The following is a 14,519-nucleotide window of genomic DNA, read 5'->3' on the forward strand; positions in this document are numbered from 1 at the left end:
GCATAGGGGGATTTCTTATAAGCGTCCGGATTAGTGTCCCACTCCTTGAAAGCGGCAGCTCTAGCCTTTAGCTCGATGCGGATGTTGCCTGTAATCCATGGCTTCTGGTTGGGATATGTACATACTGTCACTGTGGGGACGACGTCGTCGATGCACTTATTGAAGAAGCCGATGACTGAGGTGGTATACTCCTCAATGCCATTGGATGAATCCCGGAACATATTCCAGTCTGTGCTAGCAAAACCGTCCTGTAGCGTAGCATCCGCATCATCTGACCACTTCCATATTGAACGAGTCACTGGTACTTCCTGCTTTAGTTTTTGCTTGTAAGCAGGAATCAGGAGGATAGAATTATGGTCAGATTTGCCAAATGGAGGGAGGGGGAGAGCTTTGTATGCCTCCCTACCAAGCAAAAAGGTAGTAACTTCTCATTTGGTTGAAAATGAGTTAGTCATTTTTGCTACATTAAATACATGCTTTATCATGTGGACAAGTATCCTGCCTCTATTGTATTGCGTTTTGGAGAAAATGGAGGTCATCTTAGCAGTAACTGCAATAAGCTACTGTGAAGCCATGGTAAATAAAAGCAGTTCCACGCTATGAGCAGTTACTGCCTTTATACTTGGTAGGGCAGTATGCATCTCTGTGTGAGGAGTAAAGGTGGTCTAGAGTTTTTTTCCCTCTGGTTACACATGTGACATGCTGGTAAAATTTGGTAAAACTGATTTAAGTTTCCCTGCATTAAAGTCCCCAGCCACTAGGAGCGTCGCTTCTGGGTGAGCATTTTCTTGTTTGCTTATGGCGGAATACAGCTCATTCAATGCTGTCTTAGTGCCAGCCTCCGTCTGTGGTGGTATGTAAAACAGCTACGAAAAATACAGATGAAAACTCTATATGTAGATGGTGGGGTCTACAGCTTATCATGATACCTCAGGCGAGCAATAGCTTGAGACTTCCTTAGATATCGTGCACCAGCTGTTATTTACAAAAATACAAAGTCCGTCGCCGCTGTTCTACCCTGCCAGTACAGCGTGCAACCAGCCAGCTGTATGTTGATAGTGTCGTCGTTCAGCCACGACTCTGTGAAGCATATGGTATTACAGTTTTGAATGTCCCGTTGGTAGTTTAATCTTCTGCAAGGGTCAACTATTTTATTCTCCAAAGATTGCATGTTTGCTAGCAGAATGGAAGGAAGTGTAGGTTTATTTGGCCCCTTTTTCTCCGCCACCTCTTCACGAAAATCACGGGGATCTGGGCCTATTCCCGAGAAAGCAGTATATCATTCGCGTTGGGCTCATCAGACTTGTTAAAGGAAAAAAATGATTCTGCCGGTCCATGGTGAGTAATTGCAGTCCTGATGTCCAGAAGTTATTTTTGGTCATAAGAGATGGTAGCAGCAACATTATATACAAAATAAGTTTTAAAAAATAAGTTACAAGCAACGCAAATAAACAAACAAAAAAGCACAATCGGTTGGGGACACGTAAAACGTCAGCCTTCTTCTCCGGCGCCATTGTTACATAACTGTGCACTCTCCTGAAACAATAGCATGATATTCTTTCACTGTAATAGCTACTGTAAATTGGACAGTTATGATTAACAAGAATTTAAGCTGTCCTGGGAAATGTTCTTGTTACTTAAAACGTCATGCTTATCACATTAGCGCACGTTATCTCAACCGTCCCTTGTGGGGGACACCGATCCCGTAGCTGTTAAAAATGCTAAGGACCACTATATCTACAAAAGTATGTGGACCAGTGGAGGCTCCTCAGAGTCAGTGAATTGCATAAAAATGTAAATTGTAAAACATTTAACAAGTTATCCTTTTAAGATAAAACTATACTAAATAGAATCACGTCACCAAATAACTGATTAAAACAAACGATTTTGCAAAGAATGTCTACAGTAGCCTCAATAGCACTCTGTAGGGTAACACCTCGGTGTAGCCGCAGGACAGCTAGCTTCCGTCCTCCTCTGGGTACATTGACTTCAATACAAAACCTAGGAGGCTCATGGTTCTCACTCCCTTCCATAGACATACACAGTAATTATGACTTCTGGAGGACGTCCTCCAGTCTATCAGAGCTCTTGCAGCATGACCTGACATGTTTTCCACCCAATAAAAGGATCAGAGAATAAATCTAGTACTGAAAGCATAAGCTACAGCTAGCTAGCACTGCAGTGTATAAAATGTGGTGAGTAGTTGACTCAAAGAGAGAGAAAGACAATAGTTGAACAGTTTTGAACAAATTCATTTCTTCCAAAATGAAGGAGAAACAAGAGAGAAATAGAGAGAGTGTCATTTGTTTCACTTACTTTGCTAGCTAATGCAGCTAGCTAGTTTAGCCTACTGAAATACCATGCTCAAACAGAGGGATGCTATGTTAGCTAGCTGGCTATGACTTTCCAACACAACACTGGAACTCTTCCAACTCAAGTTAAGTTTTTGGTATTACTAATTTACTGCCACCGGGGCCTGCCGGTGTAACTGCTTACTGACTGTAGAATAAAGTTACTGCCTGATTGTAGCGGGTTTACTAACGCGTTAGTTCTATTAGCTATGCTGACTATGACGTTACTTGAGCTAATATTTTATTTAACCTTTATTTAACTAGGCAAGTCAGTTAAGAACAAAAGGCCTCCTGCGGGGACGGGGGCTGGGATTAAAAATATAGGACAAAACACGCATCTCGACAAGAGACACCACAACACTACATAAAAAGAGACCTAAGACAACAACATAGCATGGCAGCAACACATGACAACACAGCATGGTAGCAACACCATGTGACAAGAACATGGTAGCAGCACAACATGGTAGCAGCACAAAACATGGTACAAACATTATTGGGCACAGACAACACCACAAAGGCAAGAAGGTAGAGACAACAATACATCACGCGAACCAGCCATAACTGTCAGTAAGAGTGTCCATGATTAAGTCTTTGAATGAAGAGATGGAGATAAAACTGTCCAGTTTGAGTGTTTTTTTTGTTCCAGTCACTAGCTGCAACGAACTGAAAAGAGGAGCCACCCAGGGATGTGTGTGCTTTGCGGACCTTTAACAGAATGTGACTGGCAGAACGGGTGTTGTTTGTGGAGGATGAGTGCTGCAGTAGGTATCTCAGATAGGGGGGAGTGAGGCCTAAGAGTGTTTTATAAATAACCATCAAACAGTGGGTCTTGCGATGGGTATACAGAGATGACTAGTTTACAGAGGAGTATAGAGTGCAGTGATGTGTTCTATTAGGAGCATTGCTGATGGCCAAATGGTAAAGAACATCTAGTCGCTCGAGAGCACCCTTACCTGCCGATCTATGAATTACATCTCCGTAATCTAGCACGGGTAGAATGGTCATCTGAATCCGGGTTAGTTTGGCAGCTGGGGTGAAAGAGGAGCAATTTCAATAGAGGAGACCAAGTCTAGGTTTAATCTTAGCCTGCAGCTTGGATATGTGCTGAGAGAAGGATGGTTTACCATCTAGCCATACTTCCAAGTACTTGTATGAGGTGACTACCTCAAGCTCTAAGCCCTCGGGGGGTAGTAATCACACCGGTGGGGATAGGGGCATTCTTCTTACCAAACCATATGACCTTTGTTTTGGAGGTGTTCAAAACAAGGTTAAGGGCAGAGAAAGCTTGCTGGACACTCAGAAAGCTTTGTTGTATTTAACACAAAATCCAGGGACGGGCCAGCTGAGTATAAGACTGTATCATCTGCATATAAATGGATGAGAGAGCTTCCTACTGCCTGAGCTATGTTGTTGATGTAAATTGAGAAGAACGAGGGGCCTAGGATCAAGCCTTGGGGTACTCCCTTGGTGACAGGCAGTGGCTGAGACAGCAGATGTTCTGACTTTATACACTGCACTCATTGAGAGAGGTAGTTAGAAAACCAGGCCAAAGACCCCTCAGACACAAATACTCCTTAGCCGGCCTACAAGAATGGAATCGTCTGTCCTCGGTTGCAACACTCACTACCGAGTTCCAAACTGCCTTTGGAAGCAACGTCAGCACAATAACTGTTCGTTGGAAGCTTCATGAAATAGGTTTCCATGGCCGAGCAGCCACACACAAGCCTAAGATCAACATGCGCAATGCCAAGCGTCGGCTGGAGTGGTGTAAAGCTCGCCGCTATTGGACTCTGGAGCAGTGGAAACATGTTCTCTGGAGTGATGAATCACGCTTCACCATCTGGCAGTCCGACGGACGAATCTGGGTTTGGCGGATGCCAGGAGAATGCTACCTGCCCAAATACATAGTGCTAACTGTAAAGTTTGGTGGAGGAGGAATAATGGTCTGGAGCTATTTTTCATGGTTCGGGCTAAGCCCCTTAGTTCCAGTGATAAATCTTAATGCTACAGCATACAATTACATTTTAGAAGATTCTGTGCTTCCAACTTTGTGAGAATGGTTTTGGGAAGTCCCAAGTCTACAGTTGGCTTCGTTAGGCTTACCGATCAAACACACCCACTAACTATTCACCCTCTGCGGGTCGGAAAACAACCCGGATGCGTCCGGTTTTCAGAGAAAATGGAAAGCCTGTGAAGCGACTTCCACTTTTGGACGTTAACAAGGCGACATTACTGAGGTATAATAAGAACTGGAGACTGCATCCAAGATGTCCGACCGTTGTTTTCAAGATAATCTACTCACGTTTGCATACGCCGATTAATGGAACGTCTATATCCGGGTTGGATGTGGTTTATAGGGACCAACATCAAATGCTAGCACTCAGTGCGCACAAGGAGCAGCAACGACGTCATCACGTCATTCAAAAACATGGCAGACATTGGATGACTATACATGTAAAATATTATCTTTGGCTATGAGTGATGGGGACAAAAACGGCCTCAAAGAAAATTATTTGAATAATTCAATGGATGTTTTGTGCACAAAGGTGATGACTAAAGTGTCTTATTAGGAATTTTCTAATTTGACTTCTTCTCTGTGGCTGTCTGTGGAGTTAGTGTTTCAGGGCTGTCAGTTAAACTGCAGTACCGAAGCAAAACTGTAGGAGCAGTCAACCGTGCTTCTACTTCTAAACCGGAACCCTGGCCTCTTGGGCAAAACTCCATCTTAACTTCTCTTACACATTTACTGGACTGGTCCATCAACAGTTTTTTTTTTGTCACGCCTGCTACGTTAGGTTACTAACTGCTAATACTGTAGTCAATCACTATTAGTAGCCTAAATTGTCAGTCAATATTTAGTCTCTTAACTTAAAGGCCCAGTGCAGTCAAAATGGAGGGCGGCAGGTAGCCTAGCATTAAGTGCGTTGGGCCGGTAACCGAAAGGTAGGTAGTTGATATCCCCCGAGCTGACAATGTGATAAATCTGATGTGCCCTTTAGCAAGGCTCTTAACCCTAATTGCTCTTGTAATTCACTCTGGATAAAACCATCTGCTAAATGATTAAAATGCACATTTTCCTGTGTTTTATATACACTGAGTATATACACTTTCCTAATATTGAGTTACACCCCCTTTTGCCCTCAGAACAGCCTCAATTTGTCGGGGCATGGTTTCTACAAGGTGTCGAAAGAATTCCACTCCAATGCTTCCCACATTTGTGTGTAAAAATATATTTGCAGATACAGTACATACAGATAAGTACATACAGTACACTGCTGCCATGAAGGGATGCACTTGATTGGCAATGAAGTTCAGATATCCGGTGGCATTCAAACGTACCTCCACTTTTATCAAGGTGCCCAATGTGTGCTATGAAAACACACCCCACACCATCACACCTCCACCACCAGCCTGTAATGTTGACACGTGGCATGATGGATGCATGTACTCATGTTTTCTCCATACGCTAGTCCTCCCGTCAGTGTGAAACAACCAGAACCGGGATTCATCAGACCAGACAATGTTTTTACAATTCCCCAGTGTCCAGTGTTTTTGTTCTATAGCCCACTGCATCCATAGTTTGTTTTTTGCTGAACGCATTTTCCAGACCACACGCCTCATCCTAATTGGTGAGTTATCAGTACTAAAACTGGACACACCTACTGTGCCAACTGTACTGTCTTTTTTGCTGACAACACCTAGTGGAAAATGTATTAACAGACCAATAAGAAAGAGAGTTTCAAACCTCTCTGCCAATAACAGCTACTTTTCAGTTTTCTCCTCCCTACTCAGACCACTACCAGACAGTCCTAACAAAAATAAGCTATGACCATTTTACTTGAAAACAGTAAGGTACTTAATTGTTACCTAGAAATGATTTCATATTGAGATAAAAACGGCTGCATTGGACCTTTAAGTCCACTAGATCAGGATATCCCAAACTCGGTCCTGCCCCCCCCTTACACAGCTGATTCAACTAATCAAAGATTGAGGATGAGTTTGTTATTTGAATCAGTTGTGTACTGCTAGGGCAAAAAACAAAACGTGCACCCAAGAGAGCCACCAGTACCGAGTTTGGGAAACCCTGATCTATATTGAACAAAAATATGAACGCAACATGTAAAGTGTTGGTCCCATGTTTCATGAGCTGAAATAAAAGTTACCATACTCACAAAAAAATGTTCCATACTCACAAAAAGCTTATATCTCTCTCATACTGTGCCCAAATTTGTTTACAGCCCTGTTATTGAGCATTTCTCATTTGCCAAGATAATCCATCCACTTGACAGGTGTGGCATATCAAGAAGCTGATTAAACAGAAAGGTGCACCTTGTGCTGGGGACAATTAAAAGGCCACTCTAAAATGTGCAGTTTTGTCACACAACACAATGCTACAGATGTCTCAAGTTTTGAGGGAGCATGCAATTGGCATGCTGGCTGCAGGAATGTCCACCAGAGCTGTCGCCCACCCAACGCCATAAACATTGTTTTAGAGAATTTGGCGTTGTATGGGAGAGCAGTTTGCTGATGTTAATGTTGTGAACAGAGTGCCCCAGGGTTGCGGTACGGGCAGGCATAAGCTACAACACATTTTATCGAAGACAATTTGAATACACAGAAATAATGTGACGAGATCCTGAGGCCCATTGTGAGGCAACGTTTTTTTAAGGTATCTGTTACCATCAGATGCATATCTGTATTCCCAGTCATGTGAAATCCATAGATTAGGGCCTAATTTATTTATTTCAATTGACTGATTTCCTCATATGCACTGTAACTCAGTAAAATCTTTGAAATTGTTGCATGTTGCATTTAGTTCATATTTCACTCATAAACAGGTGTTACTAACTCTTGCAAGTAAGTATTCAAATAACAAAAAATAACATAACAACAAAATAGGTTAGCTATTAAGGACGTAAAAGACAAATTACATACTTTTTTGTAACCTCGACAGTCAGTCATTCTACTTTCATTCATTGTCCAGTCGGTAATTACAACACCATGACACATTTGGCCACATGTTGGCGCCAAATGACAATAAATTCTTCCCACCGTCCATATATAGTTTGCACGAACAACGATCGCCTTAATTTACTGGTAATTGCCTTGGAAGACTGTCCCTATTGCTTGTGGAGATATGCTCTGATGAGGTCGACTGACCGAAAGCTTTTTGTAAGAAATTAGCATCTGACAAGAAGTGTGTGGAGACGGTTTCCTGTTTTTCCTGTTTTTTATTTTGCCTCCTGCGCCTTCACTTATCGATTTTGGATTAGTCTTTAGAAAATGTGTTACTTTTGTTATCAATCTTTATACAATATGATAAAAAAAGAAGACAACCTGATGTTGGCTACAGTGATTGAATACACTGTAAATACAGAAACGTGTATTTTATTGTTTAAATGACCACACTGTGTGGATGTCAATGTTAACTGTATTCAGAATAGTCCAAATTCCTCCATGAGGAAGATGATTGGTCCAATTTTTCCGCTCACCTCTGGTCCTGGCCGGTTCCCCTGACTTTATTAGCGTAATAGTTTGCGCAAGAGCTTGGAATGAGCGTCGTACATAAATATGGAGCGGGCATCCAAGAATTTCAGAATCACTGTCACCAGGTGTGAGCTGTAGTCGGCTGGACTTTTACACCGGATTGCGATTCAATAGAATCTTTCGGAATGAATAAAGTAATCTGCGTTGTTTTGCTCTCTAACGTCTGGATCTATTTCTGCGAAGGAGGTGAGAATATTTATTTTGATACTCTTATAAGTATATTATATTGTGAAAATATTGTATATGGCTTATTAATAATAGTTTATAATTATACTTTTACATAAACTGTTATCGATTTATCTGAATTGCTTTAATACAAATTCGAATGTTTGTAATGGAAAAAAGAGATGAATGGATACAATAATACAACATTGTATAGCCTTCTAAACTTTTGCAATATATTTTCAGTGGACCCTTGCTGTGCACAACCATGTGAAAATAGGGGCTTATGTAATTCAAAAGGCTTCGACGACTATGAGTGTGAATGCACAAGAACTGGATATTATGGAAAGAACTGCACAACTCGTAAGTGAAACATTTTTAGGTCTAATACAAATTCCATCGATATTATGTATATCATTATTCACGAGGAGTATTCGATATTGTTATTATAAATATTTCTTACTCCCTCTCCACTCTGCAGCTGAATTCCTAACATGGATAAAGATATCATTGAAACCAGCCCCGAACACTGTGCACTACTTCCTTACACACTACAAAGGGGTGTGGAATGTCATCAACAAGATCACTTTCGTGAGAAATGCTATCATGAGCTATGTCTTGACATGTAAGTTGAAATAATATCACATTTTTGAAAGACTGTTGAGTCAATGTATTATTTGGATATACCTGTATGATATTTACTGATATGGGAAGGGTGGAGATAAAGAAAGAAATTAACGAAATATGAGTGAAAAAATACATTATAAATATTTTTCTGTTAAATTTAATGTAAGAAAAACTGACTGATTACATTATTAGCTCAGTTTCTGAACAAATTAAATAATGTTGCTCTCTGCCTCTCTATTTAATAGCCCGCTCACATTTGGTGGACAGCCCACCGACTTACAATTCTGATTATGGCTACAAGAGCTGGGAAGCTTACTCCAACCTGTCTTACTATACACGGACCCTTCCCCCATTGCCAAAGGGCTGTCCTACACCTATGGGAACTGCAGGTAAGTGAGCTCCCTCCTAACCAGTCTTTTGGGATTCCTTTTCTAAGAGCATGGAAGCCGTAGAAATTAACTTCAGACCGGTTTCTAAATCATTCCCACCAGTCGAAAGTCACAGCCTTCTGAAGTTTCCAAGACGAGGCTGAACGATATGGCAGTCGAATTAACATAATTGTAACTGTCGTTAGTAACCGAATAAAGATTTTGTTGAGGTAGGACCCCAAGTATTTTGCTAACATCGCTCCTTCTCCTTATAGGAAGAGCCGTGCTTCCAGATGCCAAGCTTGTGGTGGAGAAGGTTATGTTGAGGAAGCGGTTCATTCCGGATCCTCAGGGTTCAAATCTTATGTTCGCCTTCTTCGCCCAGCACTTCACCCACCAGTTCTTCAAATCAGACTTCAAGAAAGGACCAGCTTTCACCAAAGCCTTGGGCCATGGCGTAAGTCTAATTTACAATACACAACCAATAGTGGGTCTGTCATCTGAAAATATTTTTCCATTTTGTTTCATGGTTGACTTTAACTTCTAGGCTTGGAGTGTATGTTTGGACTCACTCTTTACCTCTGTGTTTCAGGTGGACTTACACCATGTCTATGGAGACACTCTGGAGAGACAGCACAAGCTGAGGCAGTTCAAGAATGGCAAACTGAAGTATCAGGTTGTGAATGGCGAGGTCTACCCCCCATTGGTAAGGGAGGTTGGGGTCGAGATGCACTATCCACCCCACGTGCTCGAGGAGCACCGCTTCGCTGTGGGCCACGAGCTTTTCGGCCTGGTCCCCGGTCTCATGATGTACGCCACCATCTGGCTGAGAGAGCACAACCGCGTCTGTGACGTCATGATGCAGGAGCATCCCGAATGGGACGACGAACGCATTTTCCAGACCACACGCCTCATCCTAATTGGTGAGTTATCAGTACTAAAACTGGACACACCTACTGTGCCTACTGTACTGTCTTAGATCCTTCAGGTCCTTATAATGGGAATCGTATATGATCAAAGTGAGGCAATGTTTGAGTGTTTTAGAAACCGTACAATGCATACAGATTAAAACAGCTCTGTGTAAAACAGATCAAAACACTATATTTAGTGGGTGTCAGATATTTATTGAGCAATATCTCACCAACCTTCTCATGCATTCTCTTCCTTCCTTCCTTCCTTCCTTCCTTCCTTGCAGGCGAGACCATAAAGATCGTGATCGAGGACTACGTCCAGCACCTGAGCGGCTACCACTTCCAGCTCAAGTTCGACCCGGAGCTCCTGTTCAACCAGCGCTTCCAGTACCAGAACCGTATTGCAGCTGAGTTCAATACCCTGTACCACTGGCACCCACTAATGCCTGACACCTTCAACATCGAGGGCCGCGCCTACACCTACCCCCAGTTTGTCTTCAACAACTCCCTGGTTACAGAGCACGGCATCAACAACCTGGTGGAGTCCTTCACCAAGCAGATCGCTGGAAGGGTGAGTTGTCTAGTGTACATTGGTGTCCTATGGGAAGCAGTGGTGGAAAAAGTACCCAATTGTCCTACTTGAGTAAAAGTAAAGATACCTTAATAGAAAATGACTCAATTAAAAGTGAAAATAACGCAGTAAAATTCTACTTGAGTAAAAGTCTAAAAGTATTTGGTTTTAAATATAAGTATCAAAAGTAAATGTAATTGCTAAATTATACTTAAGTATCAAAAGTAAAAATAATTTAAAATTTCTTATATTAAGCAAACCAGACGGCACCATTTTCTTGTTTTTTTTTATTCACTGATAGCCAGGGGCACACTCCAACACTCAGACATCATTTACAAATGAAGCATGTTTTTTGTGAGTCAACCAGATCAGAGGCAGTAGGGATGACCAGGGATGTTCTCTTGATAAGTGTGTGAATTAGACAATTTTTCTGTCCTGCTGGGCATTCAAAATGTGAAGAGTACATTTGCGGTCCAGGAAAAATGTATGGAGTAAAAAGTACATACTTTTCTTTAGGAATGTAGTGAAGTAAAAGTTGTCAGAAATATAAATAGTAAAGTACAGATACCCCAAAAAACTACTTAAGTAGGACTTAAGTATTTTTATTTAAGTACTTTACACCACTGATGGGGAGTAGTGGGAATGGGGGGGGCACTCGACACTGGAACATCCTTACAGCAATAGTATTTCATTGAGGCCTAAGTGAGAACTGTTTTGTCACAAATAAACGGAGCTGGTTGGGGAATGGTGTGTTTTCAATCTCAGTATACATCCAATTTCAAACATTAGACGTAGTAGTCCTTCCTAATGTTAGACGTGGTAGTCCTTCCTAATGTTAGACGTGGTAGTCCTTCCTAATGTTAGACGTGGTAGTCCTTCCTAAGTGAACAATTCCCAAACTCCTGATACAGCTCCACTAATGAATCTTAATTCCTATTGGTTCCCAGGTGGCTGGTGGACGTAACCTGCCTCCTTCAGTAGTGGGCGTGGCAGCTAAGGCCCTGGAGCACAGCAGAGACATGCGTTACCAGTCCCTCAACGCCTACAGGAAACGCTTCAACATGAGGGCCTACTCCTCTTTCGAGGATCTCACAGGTGAGACACACATCTTAAAGGGATAGTTCGGGATTTTGTCAATGAAGCCCTGTATCTACTTTCCCAGAGTCAGATGAACGAGCCCGTGGATACCATTTTCCAGAGACATAAAATGGTATCCCCATGAGTTCATCTGACTCATAAAGGCCTTAATTGCCAAAATCCCGAAGTGTCCCTTTATTATTGCTATTTATTTATCCTCAGTCTAACTAGGTGAAAGGTTTCATTTAGTAAGCACAGGTGCATGGCAACTGAAGTAGTCCCTGGATAAAGCGACAGGATTGGTTCAGTCAAGCCCAGCTGTTTTGTTATTGGCATGGTTACTACCTACATGGCAGCTGCTGATATAGAGGGTGGGCAGGGAGTGGCTGCCGCCTATTATACCCTGAGGGTGTATTATTGAAGTCTGCACATGTAATCTTCAACGTACAATCACATATACATTTACACTCTCACGTGAGATTCACACAAGGTTCAACTGTACTGTGTCTATACTTGCATCATTGAGTTCCTATAAAGACCAAAACACAGACTTGTCATAGCATGCACCTTTCCACTGGGCACACACTGGTTGAATCCAAGTTGTTTCCACATAAGTTCAATGAAATTACGTTGAACCAATGTTGAATTGACGTCTGTGCCCAGTGGGTTGTTTGTTTACTTTTTATTTTGTGAGTGAAGGATTTAATAGACGTGTGTGACTAGCAATGCCTTGTATATACGCTAGATGACTGATAGTGCCAATATGGCCGACTGGTGGCTTCAAAGCCTTATAATGGCCAATACATAGCTTCAGCAATCCAGGGTTTATATACATCATTGGTGACTAGCAGGCTAGATTTATTAACCCTTTGTTGTTCTGTGGGTGTTGCAGGAGAGAAAGAGCTGGCTGCGGAGCTGGAGAGTCTATATGGGGAAGTGGATGCTGTAGAGCTGTACCCAGGCCTTCTGGTGGAGCGCCCCAGACCTAACTCTGTCTTCGGGGAGACTATGATCGAAATGGGCTCCCCCTATTCCCTGAAAGGTCTCCTGGGAAACCCCATTTGCTCGCCGGAATACTGGATGCCCAGCACGTTCGGAGGGATTGTGGGCTTTGACATCGTCAACACTGCTTCATTGGAGAGGCTGGTGTGCAGCAATGTCAAAGGTCCTTGTCCTATGGTGTCTTTTCAAGTGCCAGATTTTTTTAGAGTGTTTGAGCAGGCGTCAGCCAACGCAAGCGAGACACACCCGAGTGACGTGAACCCAGGTGTTCTGCTGAAAGAAAGGACTTCAGAGCTTTAAAGAGCTAAAGCAATAGGTTTTATTCAAATACACTTAGCAGTGTCTAGTGTTCTAAAGTTGCTCTCATTTTAGGTCGTTTTGCTGTATTTAAGATTTTATTGTGATATTTGCAAGCAAAAAGGATTTATTTTGCTGCAGCAATTATGACATTTAGCATGGCAATATGCAATTATTTTGTCCAATTTGTTGCAAAACTGCACTGACGAGAGAGAACATTTGACATTTGGCTAAATTTAACCATATTATGCGGTAAATGTGCGTAATTATTTGAAATTGCCAGGCCTCTTTTTGTACTGCAGTGATGGGTAATTTGTATGCAATAATATTTCGATGATTTAACTGTTTTATGAGGAAATAGTGCAGTGATTGGACAAATTTATAAATATTATAATTTGGGATCGCGGAATCCTTGAGGGACTTATTTAGTTATTTATTGTTTATTAATTTATGTATTTAATATTTATTAGTGTATTGTTGATTATTTAGTTGTGATTAAGTTATTTAGTCATGATTATGTTTTTAAATATGAAAACCGTTTACTAATTTGTAATGCTTAACATGAACAAAAGTAAGTTAGTTTTCTCTGTATACACTGTGAAACTTGGAGTTACATGGGGCGGTTAAGAGCATTGGGCCAATAACTGAAAGGTCGCTGGTTCAAGTCCCCGAGCTGGCAAGGAGGAAAAATCAGTCGTTATTCTGCCCTTGAGAAAGGCAGTTAACCCCCAACAACTGCTCCCCGGGTGCCGATGATGTGGACGTCAATTTAGGCAGCCCCCCGCAACTCTCTGATTCCAAGGGGTTGGGTTAAATGCGGAAGACTTTTCAGTGGAATGCATTCAGTTGTGCAACTGTCTAGGTATCTCCTTGCTTGAAGCAAAGACCTATCCGAAATACTTTTATGTTGTTTGTCTGTCTAGAACTTGAACTACCGCATGGAAAATCAGCTGTGGTGTATTTGTCGGTCTTTTTTTTGGTCAAATATAATGTTATTGCAAATGGGTGAAGTGAATATTTGTGAGACTGTATTATTACAGAGTGAAATGAATGAATGCAAATGAATCACACTAATAAAATTATTGATAAATTGATTGTCTTTTAATGCTTTCTTAAGTGCCATACCATTTTAATTGGAATGTAAATTGTGACTTTACTGTTATAAAAGGAGCAATCTGCAGTTCAAACAACAACAAAGTGGACACCCTGCCCCAGTTTTTGGTAAACAGCTGAGGGATGGGGCTGGAGAAGTATAACCAGTCTTAAATTCATAGATAAGGCTATAGATGCAAGGACTGACCATCCATGAGATCAAAATGATAGTTTTAACCATGTTTTGAGGCTAGACACTATTATTACATTGTTAAACAACAATGGAACAAATTAAACATGCTTACAGATGAGGTATGGCAATTGAACAAAGCTCATGAAGTTATATTCTTCAAGAATCAATGGGTACATATCATTAATAAAAAATGTAAGAATGGACGTAGGAATCACAGATTGCCCCTTTAACATGGTTGCATATAAAAAATAATTCACCCATCTGCCTGTGAATAAAACAAGTTAAATTTGACATTGCATTTATTATAGTGCTTTATTT

General features: G+C 41.5%; 1 protein-coding gene across 1 annotated transcript; it reads left to right on the plus strand.

The window, feature by feature from the left end:
• The first annotated feature begins 7,172 nt into the window (after nucleotides 1–7,172).
• On the plus strand, nucleotides 7,173–14,010 carry LOC139560584 (prostaglandin G/H synthase 2-like). The gene is made up of 9 exons (XM_071377481.1): nucleotides 7,173–8,087; nucleotides 8,310–8,426; nucleotides 8,545–8,688; nucleotides 8,936–9,079; nucleotides 9,334–9,515; nucleotides 9,651–9,981; nucleotides 10,254–10,540; nucleotides 11,488–11,635; nucleotides 12,510–14,010. Exons 1-9 carry the CDS (start codon nucleotides 8,027–8,029, stop codon nucleotides 12,917–12,919), a joined length of 1,824 nt encoding a protein of 607 aa, XP_071233582.1. The 5' UTR covers nucleotides 7,173–8,026; the 3' UTR covers nucleotides 12,920–14,010.
• The last annotated feature ends 509 nt before the right edge of the window (nucleotides 14,011–14,519 follow it).

The sequence above is a fragment of the Salvelinus alpinus genome, chromosome 30 (assembly GCF_045679555.1).
Source record: "Salvelinus alpinus chromosome 30, SLU_Salpinus.1, whole genome shotgun sequence".
In the NCBI taxonomy this organism is placed as follows: Eukaryota; Metazoa; Chordata; class Actinopteri; order Salmoniformes; family Salmonidae; genus Salvelinus; species Salvelinus alpinus.